Source organism: Pleurodeles waltl, chromosome 6 (assembly GCF_031143425.1).
Source record: "Pleurodeles waltl isolate 20211129_DDA chromosome 6, aPleWal1.hap1.20221129, whole genome shotgun sequence".
NCBI classification, from domain to species: Eukaryota; Metazoa; Chordata; class Amphibia; order Caudata; family Salamandridae; genus Pleurodeles; species Pleurodeles waltl.
The window spans coordinates 1,622,821,852-1,622,837,864 of record NC_090445.1 but is presented as its reverse complement, the minus strand read 5'-3'; the positions used below and the strand labels follow the sequence as shown (position 1 = coordinate 1,622,837,864).

Below are 16,013 nucleotides of genomic sequence, written 5' to 3'. Positions count from 1 at the left end.
TGAACGTTTATAGGGCTAGACCTGGGCCTGCAGCACAGTCTGGTGCCTGTTTTTGCCCTGGGCGTTGAATTGTTTAGGATCAAGACCAGATATGCTGGCAAAGTGCATGTTGGCGGTTAAGCTAAGTGACCATGCACTTGTAGGGTCGGTATTCCCTGTCAAGGACTCAGAAATGTAATAAGACAGATTCAAGGCTAGCAGTTTTGGATGGTGTAGGATGTCGCCTAGCTGAGGCTCCACTGACTAATGATGCAGTCCCCAGAATGTGGTACTGACCTTCTAGTTGACTGTAGCTCTGCACGGTGAACATGGGGACCAGTGTGAGCAGTGTCTGCTCATTGCATGCTGCGGGCCCAGCACTATGATAAGAATGTACCACATCAGGGGCTTTATGTTCTTGTCATGGAGGACTCGGTGTGTTTAAGACTGTGTTAGGTGGATATGCAAGAACTGAGCAGGTAGGGTATCCCATGAAGGCTGGTGCTTCACTAACACTCTGACTATGACAATGCAGTCCGAGGACCTCCGGTGAGTTGCATCACATACCTGGGACATACCCCTCTGTACCTGTCACCTCAACAGCTCGAGAATGTAATGCTGACCAAGCAGGAACGGCGGAATAGGACCAGTGCCTGCCTGTGGCTCTATACTGCACAGTTAACAGAGTACACCCGCTGCAGGTCATCAGATCTTCAGATTCAGATAGAGAGAAAGACAAGGAATCAACACGATGGTCATGTAACAGGCCTTCACTGAGGGCTGGTGGATTTCTGAGACTAGAACTATTGTAATGCACAGTAATAGCAAACGGTGCAGGACCGGGCCAAGGCAGTGTAGGCCCTGCCGTGGAATAATGCAATACCAGAAGCAATGGTGCAGGCTACTGCATGTCTTCAGCTTCACACCTTAAACATATGCAATTACTCATGTGGGTTACAGTCAGTCCACATCCGTGATTCTTACTGCGATAATGCAAGTACAGGAGCTGTGGTGCATATTCATCAAGTAACTGCTATAAAAAGGGTCTGAGCAGTGATAATGCAGCCCCAGGACCTGTGGTGACTACAGACCAGTGTATGTCAGAGGCCCTGCATAGTGTACAGTGTAGGCAGTGCATTAACAGTGATGACGCGGAAATGATGGTTTTACATTTATTAGCGCATAAACGTAGTGCTGCAATAATCAAGTGTGACTTTAACCGAACTAATAAAGATTGTACGGGGACAAATGTGCCCTCAGAGTAGTCCGCCAACATTTATAAGCGTGCTTTATATAACGTGATGTATTAGAATTGTACTAATCTGACATAACCGTAAACGTGTGCCATGATTTGCTTGTTTGAAATGTTTTAACTTAGCATAAGTTTAGTGGAGGCTTCGGCCTAGTTGCCTTGTCTCACGGTTTAGATGCTCGTGTTTTTCTAACGTGCTAATGAAACGTGTATTCTTGCTCGAAGCTGTACTTTTCCAGTGAGATCGGTTCACATGCTTATCTTTAAGGTTTCGTGCCAGCCTGGCATCTTCTTCTTTGCTCCAAGGTCAATCTGCAGGTGCAGACAATGGACGCTCTGAAAGTGAGTTAATTGGTAAAATATGTTGCAACTTACGTTCCCGACTCCAAGGATAATGTATGCCTAGGTAAAAGCTTGTGAACTGTAGTTTTTGATTGGACAATTTGAAGCCAACCTATGAACCCTCCAATGGAAGACCCTACTGGATTTGAACTGTTGTCTATTTAAACCTGGTGCACGAGAAGAAAGCAGACTTTTGCCATTAGCCTTTACCAGCCCATTACCCGCCATTAGCCATTGGACATTACCCGCTATTGCCGACTTCGTCATTTTGCCATCTTCTACGATGCCAATTGATGTTCGACGCCAATTTTGAATGAGACTCTGATGCTTTCTCTAATCGAGAGAAAGAGACTTTAAGTAATTCTCGCCCTAGAGACTTTAACTTTGATTCGTCCCTTTGCATGAAGTAGTAATTTTGTCTTTTATTTTGCCGCTGTGAGGCAATTGCCCCGTCCACCCTGCCCCTTTGCCCCGTCCCATGCTGATCGAAACCGGTACCTGTGAGACGAAGACTTCCTTGAATGCTGATTGAATTTGGTAAATATGAAAGGAAAATGTACAATTGCATTGTGTTTCTTTTTAGGTAACCAACTGCTGATTTTTTATAAGAGCCCTAGTTAGGAGTTTTCCAAATTAATGTTGCTAAATTGTTTTTTTGCATGAAGTCCCACATGCAGATGCTAATTTGAGGTTAGATGAGGATTAATTTGTTGCACGATGCAATTTGAGACCTTGTTATGCTGACCAATGTATGCAATTAGCTCATTACAGATTATAGTTTTAGTGGTTTGCGTTGCTATTATCGAATGCATTGTTATTCAAATGCTGCATAGATTGCATCTTTTTCGCCGTTATGGACAGCTATTAATGTTCATTTACATATATCATTTGGTGTTGAGACACATTTATATCGTGCTAGCTTTGGTAATATAGGGAAATAAATTCATTAACTTTGAATAAACTGGTGTGGTTATTCATGGCCGGAAGGTCATGGTTCGCCGAAATGTTTTCTGGATTAATTGTGAAATGTTATGTTGATCAGGGCATTGCTTATGTTCGTTATTGATTATTGATTGATTAAATTGACTAATCTCAGGTGAAGAGAGCCCCACTTGGTCAAAAGATTCATCGACCCAAGAGCATCCAAATACAGGTAATTTATTAGGAGGGAACGCTCTATCAACAGTGATAACTCTGTACCAGGGTCTGCAGTGTAGACTAGAGCATGTTTGAGGCTCTGTACTGTAATACTGTGGGACGAGAGGCTAAGGTTAAGGACTGTGGGTGTTAGAAGCTAAATCTTCGGTGCAGCTATTAAATGTACTGTGATGATGCGGGAGCTGTGGTGCATGCTGTGAGTTCTGCATTGGATCATGCAGGCCTGAGCTTAAGAGGTAGTAGAGCATGTCTGGGGCTCCGCACTGTGATCACACACGTCTAAACCTATGGTGCAACTACTGACTAGACAGTATTGATGCAGGAGCTGTGGTGCAGGATTTCGGCTCCACACATTGATGACACTGATCCGACCTTGGATGTAGACATTGCATGCCTGGAGCTCTGCACTGTGGTTATACAAGACTTAGCCTACAGTGCAACCATTAAATGTATTGCGATGATGCAGGATCTGGGGTGCATGCTCCCGGATCTCTATTGTGATGATACCGGTTTGACCTTGGAGTGTAGCACTGCATGTCTGAAGCACTGCACTGTGATCACACAGGACTAAACCTAAAGTACAACTATTCAATGCACTGAGGTGATGCATGGGCAGTGGTGCATGCTCTGAGCTCTGTACTGTGACCATGCAGCCCCCCTGAGCTTAAGGTGTATTATTGCATGTTTGGGGCTGTTTACTGTGATCATGCTGGCCTGACCTTAAAGTATAAACAGTCCATGTTTGGCGGTTCTATGTTTTGATCATGCAGGACTAAGCCTGCAGTGCCACTATGTGATGCACTGCGATGATGCAGCAGCTGTGCTGCATGATCTGAGCTCTGCACTTTGATCATGCTGGCCTGAGCTTGGAGTGAAGACAGTGCATGCCTGGGAGTCTGCAATGTGATCATGCAGGACTAAGCCTAAAGTACAACTATTCAATGCACTGAGGTGATGCATGGGCAGTGGTGCATGCTCTGAGCTCTGTACTGTGACCATGCACCCTCCCCTGAGCTTAAGGTGTATTAGTGCATGTTTGGGGCTGTTTACTATGTTCATGCTGGCCCGACCTTAAAGTATAAGCAGTCCATGTTTGGCGGTTCTATGTTTTGATCATGCAGGACTAAGCCTGCAGTGCCACTATGTGATGCACTGCGACGATGCAGCAGCTGTGCTGCATGATCTGAGCTCTGCACTCTGATCATGCTGGCCTGAGCTTGGAGTGAAGACAGTGCCTGGGGGTCCGCCCTGTGATCACACAGACCTAAGCCTGCGGGGCAACTATTAAATGTACTGTGTTGACGCAGGAACTCTGGTGCATGCTGTGAGCTCTGTATTGTTACCAGTCTGGCCTGACCTTGGAGTATAGGCAGTCATGTCCGAGGCTCTGTACTGTGATCACAGAGTATTAAACCTGTAGTGCAACTATTAAATGTACCACAGTGATGCAGAAGCTGAGGTGCCTGCACTGAACTCTGTACTGTGATCATGCTGGCCTCACCATGGAGTGTAGACAATGCATGTGATCACACAGGTCCAAGCCTGAGGTAAAGCTATTAAATGCACTGCGATGATACAGGAGCTGTGGTGCGTGCAGTGAGCCCTGTGCTGTAATCATGCTGTCCTTGTCTTGGATTATAGGTAGTCCATGCCCAGGGCTCTGCACTGTGATCACACGGGACTAAGCCTGCAGTGCAACCATTAAATGTACAGCGATAATTCAGGAGCAGTGGTCCATACTCAGAACTCTGCACTGTGATCACGCAAGCCGGATCTTGCAGGGTAGCACTGCTTGCCTGGCACTTTGCTGTGATCACAGAGGGCCAAACCCGCACTGCAAATAATAAATGTACTGCAATGATGTGGGAGCTGTTGTGCATGTTCTCAGCTCTGCACTGTCATCTTGCTGACCTGACTTTGAAGTGTAGACACTGTGGCCCATATTTATAGTTTTTTAGCGCCGCATGTGCGTCATTTTTTTGGACACAAAAACGGCGCAAACTTACAAAATACAAGTAAAAAAATGACGCACATGTGGCGCTAAAAAAGTATAAAAAATGGGTCTGTATGCCTGGGAGTCCGCGCTGTGATCATACAGACATAAACCTGTGGTGCAACAATTTAATACACTGTGATGATGCATGAGCTGTGATGCATGTTCTGAGCTCTGCGCTGTGATCATGCCGGCCTGACTTTGGAGAGTAGGCAGTCCATGCCCGGGACTGTGTACTGTGATCATAGACTATTAAGCCTGTGGTGTAACTTTTAAATGTACAGCAACGATGGAGGAGCAGTGGTGCATGCTGTGAGCCCCCTCCTGTGATCATGCTAGCCTGACCTTGAAGTGTAGAGAGCGCATGTGTGGGGCTCTGTACTGTGATCACACAGGACTAATTCTGAGGTGCAACTATTAAATGTACTGCGACGGTGCAGGAGCTATGGTGCGTGCTCTCGACTCTGCACTGCGATCATGCTGGCTCGACCTCAGAGTGTTAGCAGTCAATGCCTGGGGTCTGCACTGTGATCACACTGCACTAAGCCTGTGGTGCAACAATTAAATGTACTGCAACGATGCAAGAGCTGTGGTGCATGCTCTCGGCTCTGCACTGTGATCATCCTGGCCTGTCTTTGAAGCATAGCATTCCATGTCTGGGCTCTGCACTGTGATCACACGGGACTAAGCCTGCGGTGCACCTATTGAATGTGCTGCGATTGTGCAACAGCTGTGGTGCATGCTCTCGGTTCTGCTCTCTGATTTTCATTCATGACCTTGGAATGTAGACACTGCATGCCTGGGGCTCAGCACTGCCTGTGGTGCAAGGATTGAATGTACTGCGACAATGCAGGAGCTGTGGCGCAAGCATTATGATCTTGCAGTCCTGACCTTGGAATTTAAACACTGCGGCCCATATTTATATTTTTCTGGCACTGCATTTGCGACACTTTTTGACGCAAAAGCGGCGCAAACTTACAAAATACAATTATGGCCCAAATTTATACTTTTTTTGCTCCGCATTTGCGTCACTTTTTGACGCAAAAGCTGCATAAACTTACAAAATACAATTATATTTTGTAAGTTTGTGCCGCTTTTGTGTCAAAAAGTGACACAAATGCAGCGCAAAGAAAGTATAAATATGGGCCTGCATGCCTGGGACTCTGCACTGTGACCACACAGGATTAATCCTGTGGTGCAACTATTGAATGTACTGCGACTACGAGGATCTGTGGTGCGTGCACTGTGATCTTGCAGGCCTGAGCTTGCGGCGTAGCAGCACGCTTGCGCTCCAACTGTGCTATGGTGTAGGATCAGTGCCTGGGGGCAGCCCTGCTGTCCACGTCTGAGTCTTTGCTCATTGACCAGACCTTGAGCCAGGCAGGTGGCAGCTGACACCGCCCTATGTGTGGTCGACAGATCCTGGTTCTCAATATGTCACTGGAGCAGACTGATTCCACTCGGCCTAGAACGGCGGCACCAGACGAAGAGCGATGGGGAGAGAAATCAATGGCTCCTCGTAGATCAGGCGGCTGTGAGAGCATCCGCTGTGCCCCAAGCACATTATTCATCAGCCGGTTCAGGGACAGGAGGTGCGACAGCAACCAGAGGTCACCCAAGTTAATTCCAAACTCCATCTCGGCATGTCAGCCTGCTGTTCCTTGTCCCTCGTGGGAAATGCGATGTTTACAGCTGGAGGAGCTGGGCTGTCTTCCACTCTGTGGGAGGGCTGCGTGTCACCTGCAGCCTCACCTTGTGTGGGAACACAGCGGAAAGCAGCGCCGGCTCCCTTTGTTCACATCTGTTGGGGCCCTGCAGTTGACAATGCTTGTTGTGGAGGAGGGGCATAGCTGTACAGACAGAAGATTAGTTATTTACTGAGGTGAATGCACTAGCGTGGCATTTACCCTTATTACCCCGATTAAATGACTTTGTGACACAGGTGGAAGCGATGCGCATATATGTATGATTGACCTAATGTCACCATGGTAATTACTTCCCTACCAAAAACAGCAAGAGGCAATATAGCACAGTGTGAGAAAACAAACAATCAAGAACCATTATTACTTCAGTCCTGACATGAGGACATTGGTGGATACTGAATTACCAAGCATTGGCAAATTGACTCAGGCAGTGATCTTGGCAATGCTGTCCAGCATTGGTAAAAAGCCAAATGTTTTCCTTATTTTTGTTTGTTTTTCCCCCATGACGTGCAACAGCAGTAAAAAAAAGAAACAGATAGGGCTTATTTACGAGCCCCTTGTTCTGCTGTAGTATCACTTCTTTTGACACTGCGGCAGCGCAAGCAGTCCCCTACACTGTGCGACATTTACAAACTGGTGCATTGGGACTATTGTGACAGTTTGTAAAGCCTTGTGCCACATTATACCTGCGCCAGGCATAATGTATTCAAGGTATGCGTTTCCCTATTATTAGCCACGCAGAACTGGCGCAGTGAAATCTACAAGATTTCACTGCCCCATTCTGCGTCTTCAAAATGTCTATTTTTTAACACTGGGCTTTTTTTACATTGTACCCCCCTCACATTGCTGGAGCAGCGTCATTTTTTTTACGCTATTCCAGCAATTCTTCGGTTTAATGCCACAGATGCGTCAGAAATTCTGACGCATCTGTGGAAACGTGCACCATGGAGCACTGTATCATAGAATGCTATCATGGCGTCATTAGAGGGTCAAAGGCTGGTGCAGGAAAACTGGCGCATCGATTCAGATGTGCCAGTTTCTTGTAAATGAGGCCCATAGTGTTGATGCCACTAGTTGACCACGTCGAGGTTGCCAAAGAATCAACACCTAACCACTTGTGAGGCCTTCTAGGAAGGTGGATCATGATGATTATAGACTGCTGACTGCCGCATTAGGATCACTGCGAGGTGAGCAGGTTGACCATTTACGGTCTTGCCATGGCTTCGGAGTGTCAATGTGGTAACAATATGTCCAAAATGCTCCTGCATCGCACTCCTAGCATTTCTGCAATCCGAAGACATTGTGAGTCATCCTAAGACGTGTGGTAGCCACAATTAATTTCTGAGCAGAACTAGTTAAGTGGTGTTGTCACTAATTTGATGGTGTGGGCTCATGTCACCAGGATTTAGCTCTGTCTGAAATGCATGGTAAGGAGTGTTGTTTCTACTTTATCAATTCCATCACCCAATTGGAACGTGGTGTTGCAAACTTAACAGAACATACATTTTTGAAATGGTTTGGATACGAGATGAAAACAATACGTGTCTGACCGTGAAGTGACATTATGCTCAAGTGTTCAGCCACTTATTGAGCTATGGACATCGAGGTTAAGTCTCATATGGTTGGAAACATAGCAATGTCAGGGTCTTATGTGGGCATAGCATCATAGCTCCAGTTTTTTGATGGGGGTCAGACACTAGTTCCTAGATCGATGATGGTGCCTCCTGTGATGCCTCCTGTGATGCCTCCTGTGATGGAAACAGTGCACGGAGGACATATCCTCATGAGTGTTACAGGAATCTCAATTTCTGTGAAAGGGTTGTGGCCAAACTGTGCAATCCCATTCCCTCCTGTGGGGGAGGGCGGGAGACGCGGATGATATTGTCTATCCTGTGGGCAAGCTGTATGGTCATTATGGGAGGAAGAAGAGTTGTGAGTGAACCACAGTGTTTCAGACTGTGTAGAGGGCTGTGGGTAAGGGTGTGTGTGTCTGAGTTGTGCTTCATTGTTCAGTTGAAGGTATGTGCCTGCTAGGGACTCTGTACTGTTTAGTTGTGCTCTCTCAGTGGAAGGGATACGTCTGTGAGCAGTGTTGCATCATGATGTATGTGGGGCTGCGGAAGAACTAGACTGCCTTACTCACTTTAAAGTTACCTGGGAGAGCTGTGACCGGACTGTTGCACTATTTTTCTTAGGACATTTGATAGGTTTTCAGCTGTACAGGATGCTTTATATTTGTCCAAGGATTTGGACACAACTCACCTACTAAACTTTAGAAAGGAGCTGGAAACCTGACAGTTGAATCGAAAGTTTTGATTAGTCGTGGTAAGGGTTGTTAGGTAATGATCCTAAAGTTTACTGTGAATAGTTTTTGGCATTTTGTGTCTGTGTTTCGTAGATCTTATTCTGTCATCCAAAGTTTTTTGTTCTGAGATATCTGCTGCTAAGGGACGAGCAAAGAATCATTCCCTGGAAGGAGTGAACTTTCTCACTGTTCCATGGGTCAAGCCTTTTACTAGCATAGAATACCATGAGAACACAAGAGATCAATTACTCAGCATTCATTCCTTGTAGCTTGGCTGCTCCCGTAGAAGGTCGGTAGACACAATATCCCAAAGACATCAGAGATATTGATTCACAATATCTGGTGTATTCCATTTGAATTTCATCCCACTGATTCACTTTCTTTGCTCCAACAGTCATTATAGACTTGGGTTATGCAGCTCGGAGTGAGATAGAATGAAAGAGCCAGGGAGATCCATGCTATACAAATACACCATATAAGATACATACACACATACACACATACATATTTGGGTTTGAATGCATTCATTATTGAACTAAAATAAATCGTTTTAAGTCAGCAATGAGGTACCTTTATTGAGCTCTTTCACGTACTCAGTACTGGAATTGCAAATACATCTACAGATCAACATTGATGTGCATTATGAAGGCTGTGGGCAGTCCAGATAAGAAATCGATTCAATGTCATTTAAAAAACGGTGAAACGGAAATTGGCAGTTTCCTTGAATGTAGGGTTGTAGCACTACCACCAGCATCTTTATGACACCATATTAACAGTTGGAAACTTTTTCCTTTTTTGAAAATCACTCTTATTAGTTGTGTTAGCCAATTTGACACAGTGGAAATAAATTACGATTAAAACTCCTAGAATACATTGGGTTGTTAAATGAAAGCCAAGGATTGGGGACCTCATGTCCTGCTGACAGGGAACTAGGGGGGAACATGTACTATTTCCAGGACCACTGGAATTATATGATTGTGCAGTTGCAACGTTTTTCACACAAGTATACATTTACCACATTTGCCACATAATTCATCATCTGCTGCATAATCTCCAAATTTGAACAAAAAAACAGTAACAAGTGTTGCTGCACAGTGGAACACCATTTGCAACGGTGGTCTGGTCGACTTTCTGTTGCTTATTGCATATGTTTGTGTTAGACTGGTACTAATGAGGTGCACCCAATGCCCAAGCAGTGTTAACAAGTGTACACATTACTAAATAATGAAGTAATACTATAATAAAATATGGTGCATTACACTGCATAATTTGCCTTTTTTGCCACATAATTTACGCAACCCTGCAGCATAATTTGGGACTCCCCTGCTGCATAATTTCAGTGGCCCTGACTATTATACTGGACCAAAAGGAGATCCCAATTTGCAACTAGTCCTTTTTGCAACCAGGACTCTATTTTACAAGACGAATCAACTAGGTTTGTAAGAAAATGCGACTCACTTCAATTGGGCAAAATTACTGAGATACAAGAGTCAGCAGACCACCATCCCTCTAATTGCTTGTAACACTTTTGTCGTCCACTGGGCCACTGCCTACTCACCCTGAAAGTTGTACCCCAATTCCCAAGAGAGAAGAGATCCAATGGGGACTCTGATTTTTTGGATTATTATTTTGCCACCCCAACTTGAGAGTCAGTAACTTTTTAGTGGTTTGTGACCAACATTCCATTTACACGCCATTGATAAGTATAAGTAGGAATCTCAGTTTGGAAGGGCCGCTCTCAACACACCTCTTCTTCATTGTGATGCATAATCACAGTTCATAAATGCTTTCAAATTGGGGGATTGGTGTCACGACTAATTAAATAATGATTCAGCTTAGTTAATTTTGGTACTATTAATGCAGATTATTTTAGCTAAACATGGAGGCTTTGTTTTTACCCTGATATTTGTCAGCACCCCTGAGTCTAATTCTGGCTTTTTCAATAGGGACACAAAGATTGCTTCTATAATATTCAAAGGTATTAATCCCCGAGCTCATGAATTATTTATTAATGCACGCATTCAAATCCTAATTGTCTCTGTTAGGTCCTTAAGGCGCCTTGCTGGGCTAGGATGTAGGTCACATTTCGATGTCTTGATTTCAGTAATTGTTTGTTTAATATGTTTTTCCGCTCGTTCTTCTGAGTTTGTCAGGGCGATGATTGTGTTGAGTTATTATCTAGTGTTTGTAGTTTTTTTCTTTCCTCTTGGGGATTTTTTTTGCATTTTACTTCCTATTCACTTGCAGAGAATGAGCAGCTATTCCCTTGGCCTTAATCTTTTGTTTGGAAATAGGATTGTTGTACAAGTGTGTTCACGAAGCTGTGTACCATCTTGAAATTTGTTTTACTTTTTAATGTTTTGTTGAGTGTATGGCACATTCTTTTATTTGCATTTTAAATGCATTGTTTTGAAATGCTTCCACAGGTGCGAAGGGAAATAGTTAATTCGTGATCCATATTGTTACCAACTGGCATAAGTTTGGCAACAACAAAATGATGGTATATAGTGGTAACGTTAGGCACTGCGTAATTTATTTCAGACAAATTAAAATGCTGCCATTGACATCTGACATATTCTATTCTATTTACATTTACATATATTGCTGGCACAAATCTGTTGACATGATAGAATAAACATAGCTATCAAACTGAAACACTTCCGAAACATTATAAGAAATGAAGGGCCATATTTATAAAGGCCCTAGCGCCACCTTGAAACACATGAGCATCATTTTTTACGCCAGTGTGGTGTTAGGGTGCAAAAACGCTGCGCCATATTTACAAATTGGCACAATGCATTAATCGCGCCACTTTGTAAACCCTTGTGCCACATTATGCCTGTGCCAGGCATAATGTATGTAAGGGGGGCATTCCAGTGTTAGGAGGCCCAGAAAAATGGTGCAGTGGAGTCTATGAAATTCCACTGTGCCATATTCAGCGTAATTTTTAACGCCTGCCTAAGGCAGGTGTGAAAATGAGGCTCCCATTGTTTTAAATGGGTCTCCTTTCACTTTGAAGGATTACCGTCAAAATATTTGGTGCTAATCCTGCAAAAGCGCAAACTAGCATCAACATTTCTGACGCTAGTTCCCTAGCGTGCGCCATGGTGCGCCATATCATAAATATGGCGCACACGTTGTGGCATTATGTGTTGGTAGGGGAGCGCAGAAAACGTGGCACATCAGCTCTGATGCGTCACATTTTCATAAATATTCCTCGAAATTACTTGATACATCCATGCGTCTTTTCCACTAGCGTTTCCCCTGTCTGAGAAGCAGTTTCCTATATGTTCTTGGGCATTTAATTACTCCCTGTTTTTCTTTTTTGTGTCTATAGAGAATGCAAAAGTTCAATTTATGGAGAAATTGAAGCCTTGGATATATGTTTCCTCTTGTGGTGTCTTGCTTTCTAGTTCTTCTAAAAGATAGTTGCAGTTAACTGTCCCTATTTTGCAGTATTTCTTTGCTCATTGAGTATTCTCCTTTTCACTTTGTTCATGTTCATTGTGGAGGGTTTAGCAGCAGATGAATCATTCATCCTGTGTAGAGTGTATAGACATAAATACATGTCATTTTGGGAATGGCACTATTTGATTACCTATGGCCTCCTGAGGTGAAGGTCCATCTAATCACATTGTTACTATTATTATTATTATTATTATTTAAGTGCACCTTCACTAACGTTTCGTGCTACTAGGAGCAAGAATAGAATCAGGAAAAAATAAACAAAAATTGGAAAACAGTAGACAAGTGGTCCAGAGTTGAGGAAGATGAAAAGAAAAAGATCAAGGCTGAAAAACGTCAGTCTTGGGCTAGAGCTGTGAAAACAGGTAGGCTCTAATAACCTTGACAGCGTTGAAGTTGGAGATGCAATGCAGATCCTGGGAAAGACCATTCTGGAGCTTGGGGTCTGGAGCATGGGAACCCTACCCCGTCTCCTCAGACAGTGCGTCCACCTAAACTGGAGTATGTGCAAAAATGATGCAGGGTAGCAACAGAAAAAGCCTGTAAGGGGGTCACTAGGCAAGACAGAAAGACCAGCCTGGTCTTGTGGGAGGCTCTGTTGATCATGCAAGATGCCTTCAGATGGGGCCTTTTTTCATTGGTAGCCGGTTGAGATTTTGTCTCGCCTCTGAGATGCAGTCAGATTTCTTGAGACCTATCACTAGCTGCACAGTCATTTTCTCAAGCCATTGAAAATTTCGGATGGACTGATCTGAGAGGCTTAGGTAGTGGGCATTTTAGTAACCTAAGTGTGACAAAACACAATACCCCTTCATCTGCCCAAACTACTCCACGGGGATGAGTGGGCAAATTTTACTCAACATCATTAGTTGACCAGACCTTCTGGATTTGAAGTGGAAAAGACAGCTTCTGATGAATATTGTAACTCCCACTAAGGTGGGAGTAGGGTGAAGTTGTAAAGGACAACATTCGACAAACCAAGACTCGCATTCCTCTCCTATTATTAGCACATCTGTCTGTTCTCCAATCAATTGTAAAGAATATTCCACATCCATCACTGGATTCTTACCAGGAAGTTGTGTGCTCTCCACTTGAGCTGAAGCAGTGGTGGTAAATCTGAATTAAAACTGAATATCACCTGCATAATAAAATCCAGCGAAGTCCAATGAGAGTAACAGACCACAAAGAGGATGGATGTACATGTTCAAGAAAATGAGCTATGCAGGACATGCGTGGTAGTGATATGTCACTAGACTGAAAAGGCGGCAACGCTATTGATTGAGATCAGTTTGAAAGAAAAGAGGCAAACTAAATAAGATAATGCCAGCCTAGATAGCCCAATGCATATTTATCGTAAGTCAGTAAGCGATATTACCTGTAGTGCTTAGGTGAGATTAAAGTATAACAATGCAAAGAAACTTTAGTGCTTATACATTTTGCCACTGGTAGTATGACATGAGGAGTACAGTTTGCAAAGTCCCACCTTAATAGGATATGGTCTCTTTAAACTGAAGCTTTAAAACCACCATTATTCAGCCCCCTATTTTCTTGCAAGTGGTTGTTTCTGTAACATATTTCTATATGCAATAGAGTTGTGATAGTATTTCTGTTTGTATTTTTCACAAACTGCACAGTGAGTCACTTTGCACTGGATGATTTCTAGTTTCTAGAATCAGCCAATCCAAAGCAAGCAGGATGTGGGGGAGATACCTGTACTAGCCTCAAAGAACACCAGGCTTAATGCGCTAAGCAAAATTTGAGCTCTCATGTACTACCTCTTTTATCATTCGCAAACCCTCTGATTTGGTAAACAAGAGGGTTTGCGAATGCTAAAACATTTTTTTAAAATGTAGAAAGCCTCTTTAACAATTTGGGAAAGCTTTTCTGAATCATTGGTTTTAGGAAACCTTTAACAACTGGTAGTCGAAGGGGTGTGTTAAGGGCATTCCATTACAATTGCTTATGGCATATATTAATGTTTGAAACCAAAATGCGGTTGGACCACATCATAGGAGATGATAAGCCATTTGCAAATACCCTTTTGTGAATGCTTAAAAAATATTTTAGGAGTAGACAGTGGTTCATAGGACCACTGTTTACTAGCAAAGCATGTCTGTAAAACACACCTTTTCTTTTTTAAACACATTCCATTTTCAATTTAGAAAATTGGGCTTCATCTAAATAAATGATTCATTAAAAAGCAATCACAGACATGGTAGTCCGCTGACCTCCACAGGCTACCATGCCTGTGATTGTAGCCAGTAATAGTGGGTCACACATTGTGACCTATCTCATTAATATTTACAAGGTAGGTCAAATTAAGACTTACTACCATTATGTATTTTGTGAACGACCTAATAATACATAGGTCACTTTGGAAAATACAAACGCATTAAGTAAAACTCGGTGCGCAAATAGCAGCCCCTTATACCGAATTAATCTTTAGCAGGAGCGGCTCGCTGGGATTACAGGAGGGCGGGGCAGGGTGGCGCTCGGGGGGGGCTGTAGGGGTGGCAGGGAGTAAAGGAATTTTAATTAAAAAAAAATAATAAACTTACCTCTGTGCCGCTTCTCGCAGCACTGCTCCCCTCTTCCGTCCTGCAGTGCAGGCACAGGCTGGAGAGACCTACTGCGCATGTATGCAACACAATTATATATGTCTTTTATTGCTCAATCGAGATGTCATGGACCCATTTTTCAGGCTTTCATTAGGGCTCAGAGCACCCTTGCAAGCCATTGGCTCATTGGGCTTAGGTTATTGCGGCTGATGTGTTGGGGGGCATTTTATAAGCTCATGTAGGGGGCATTTTAAAAGACCAGGCACAAAATGGATGGTTCAGGCTGCTTCTAAGTGCAGTGGAAATTCTCACAACTATAGACTATGGTGTATTTACTTTGTATTTTAATTGCTGCATTTGATATTGTTGCTATGATTAATTAAGCTTATAAACAAGCTTTTGATTGTATTGCTTCAGTCTCTGAAGGTGTGTTTGTGACTATTTCTCAGATTGATTTTGGCAGTACATCAACGTGTTTGCATTGATATAAGGCCTTTTCTGAGTCATTGTACTGAACATTAACCATTTTGTTCTTTTCTCCAAGGGAAGAAGCAATGCTGTCAACCTACTTCGAATCTATTGATGACCTCCTGTCGTCATTTGGGCCCGTCAGAGACTGCTCCCGCAACAACGGTGGTTGCTCTCGCAATTTTAAGTGTGTTTCAGACCGGAAAGTGGATTCCACCGGCTGCATGGTAAATATCTCTTAAGTAATGAGCTATATACACCTACATCTGGTAAAGCTTTCATTCAGTTATACATGGCTTTCCATTATGTCATACTACTCACACACTGTATGTGTGAATACACACACACATGGACACACACGTATACACATATATGAAATCAAATGTAGATTTATATAGTGAGGCTTATCACCCGTGAGGGTCTCAAGGCACTGTCCGTGGGCACAGGGAGATTAAGTGATTTGCCCAGAATCACAGGACGTTGCACCAACTCCGAGGCTTGAGCTCCAGCTCCCGAGTCGGTTGCTCTGAATGCTGCACTACATCCTCTCCCTACCTTCATATGTTTGGTGGGGAAAGTCAACTTCCATGTGTTTACTATTGTATAGTTTAAATGATTTGATATGAATGCTTATTCTTTCTTTCTGGAATCATTTGGTGGAAAAGGATATCCTGATTTTCAGTCCGGCAGACCTTAGGTATGTCAGCAATGGAGACTGCCCTACCTCCTTCATTGACATACTCCGACAAGCACAGAGGTTCGGACATTCAACTTCCCACCTGATCTAGAA

General features: G+C 43.5%; 1 protein-coding gene across 1 annotated transcript in view; it reads left to right on the top strand.

Annotated features, from left to right (window-relative positions):
* The window catches only part of ASTN2 (astrotactin 2), a 2,164,803-nt gene that overhangs the window by 1,347,225 nt on the left and 801,565 nt on the right, over window positions 1-16,013 (top strand). Inside the window, exon 11 of the mRNA XM_069241522.1 lies at window positions 15,300-15,450. Within this exon, the coding sequence (XP_069097623.1) occupies window positions 15,300-15,450 (151 nt within the window). The remainder of the gene's footprint in view (window positions 1-15,299; window positions 15,451-16,013) is intronic.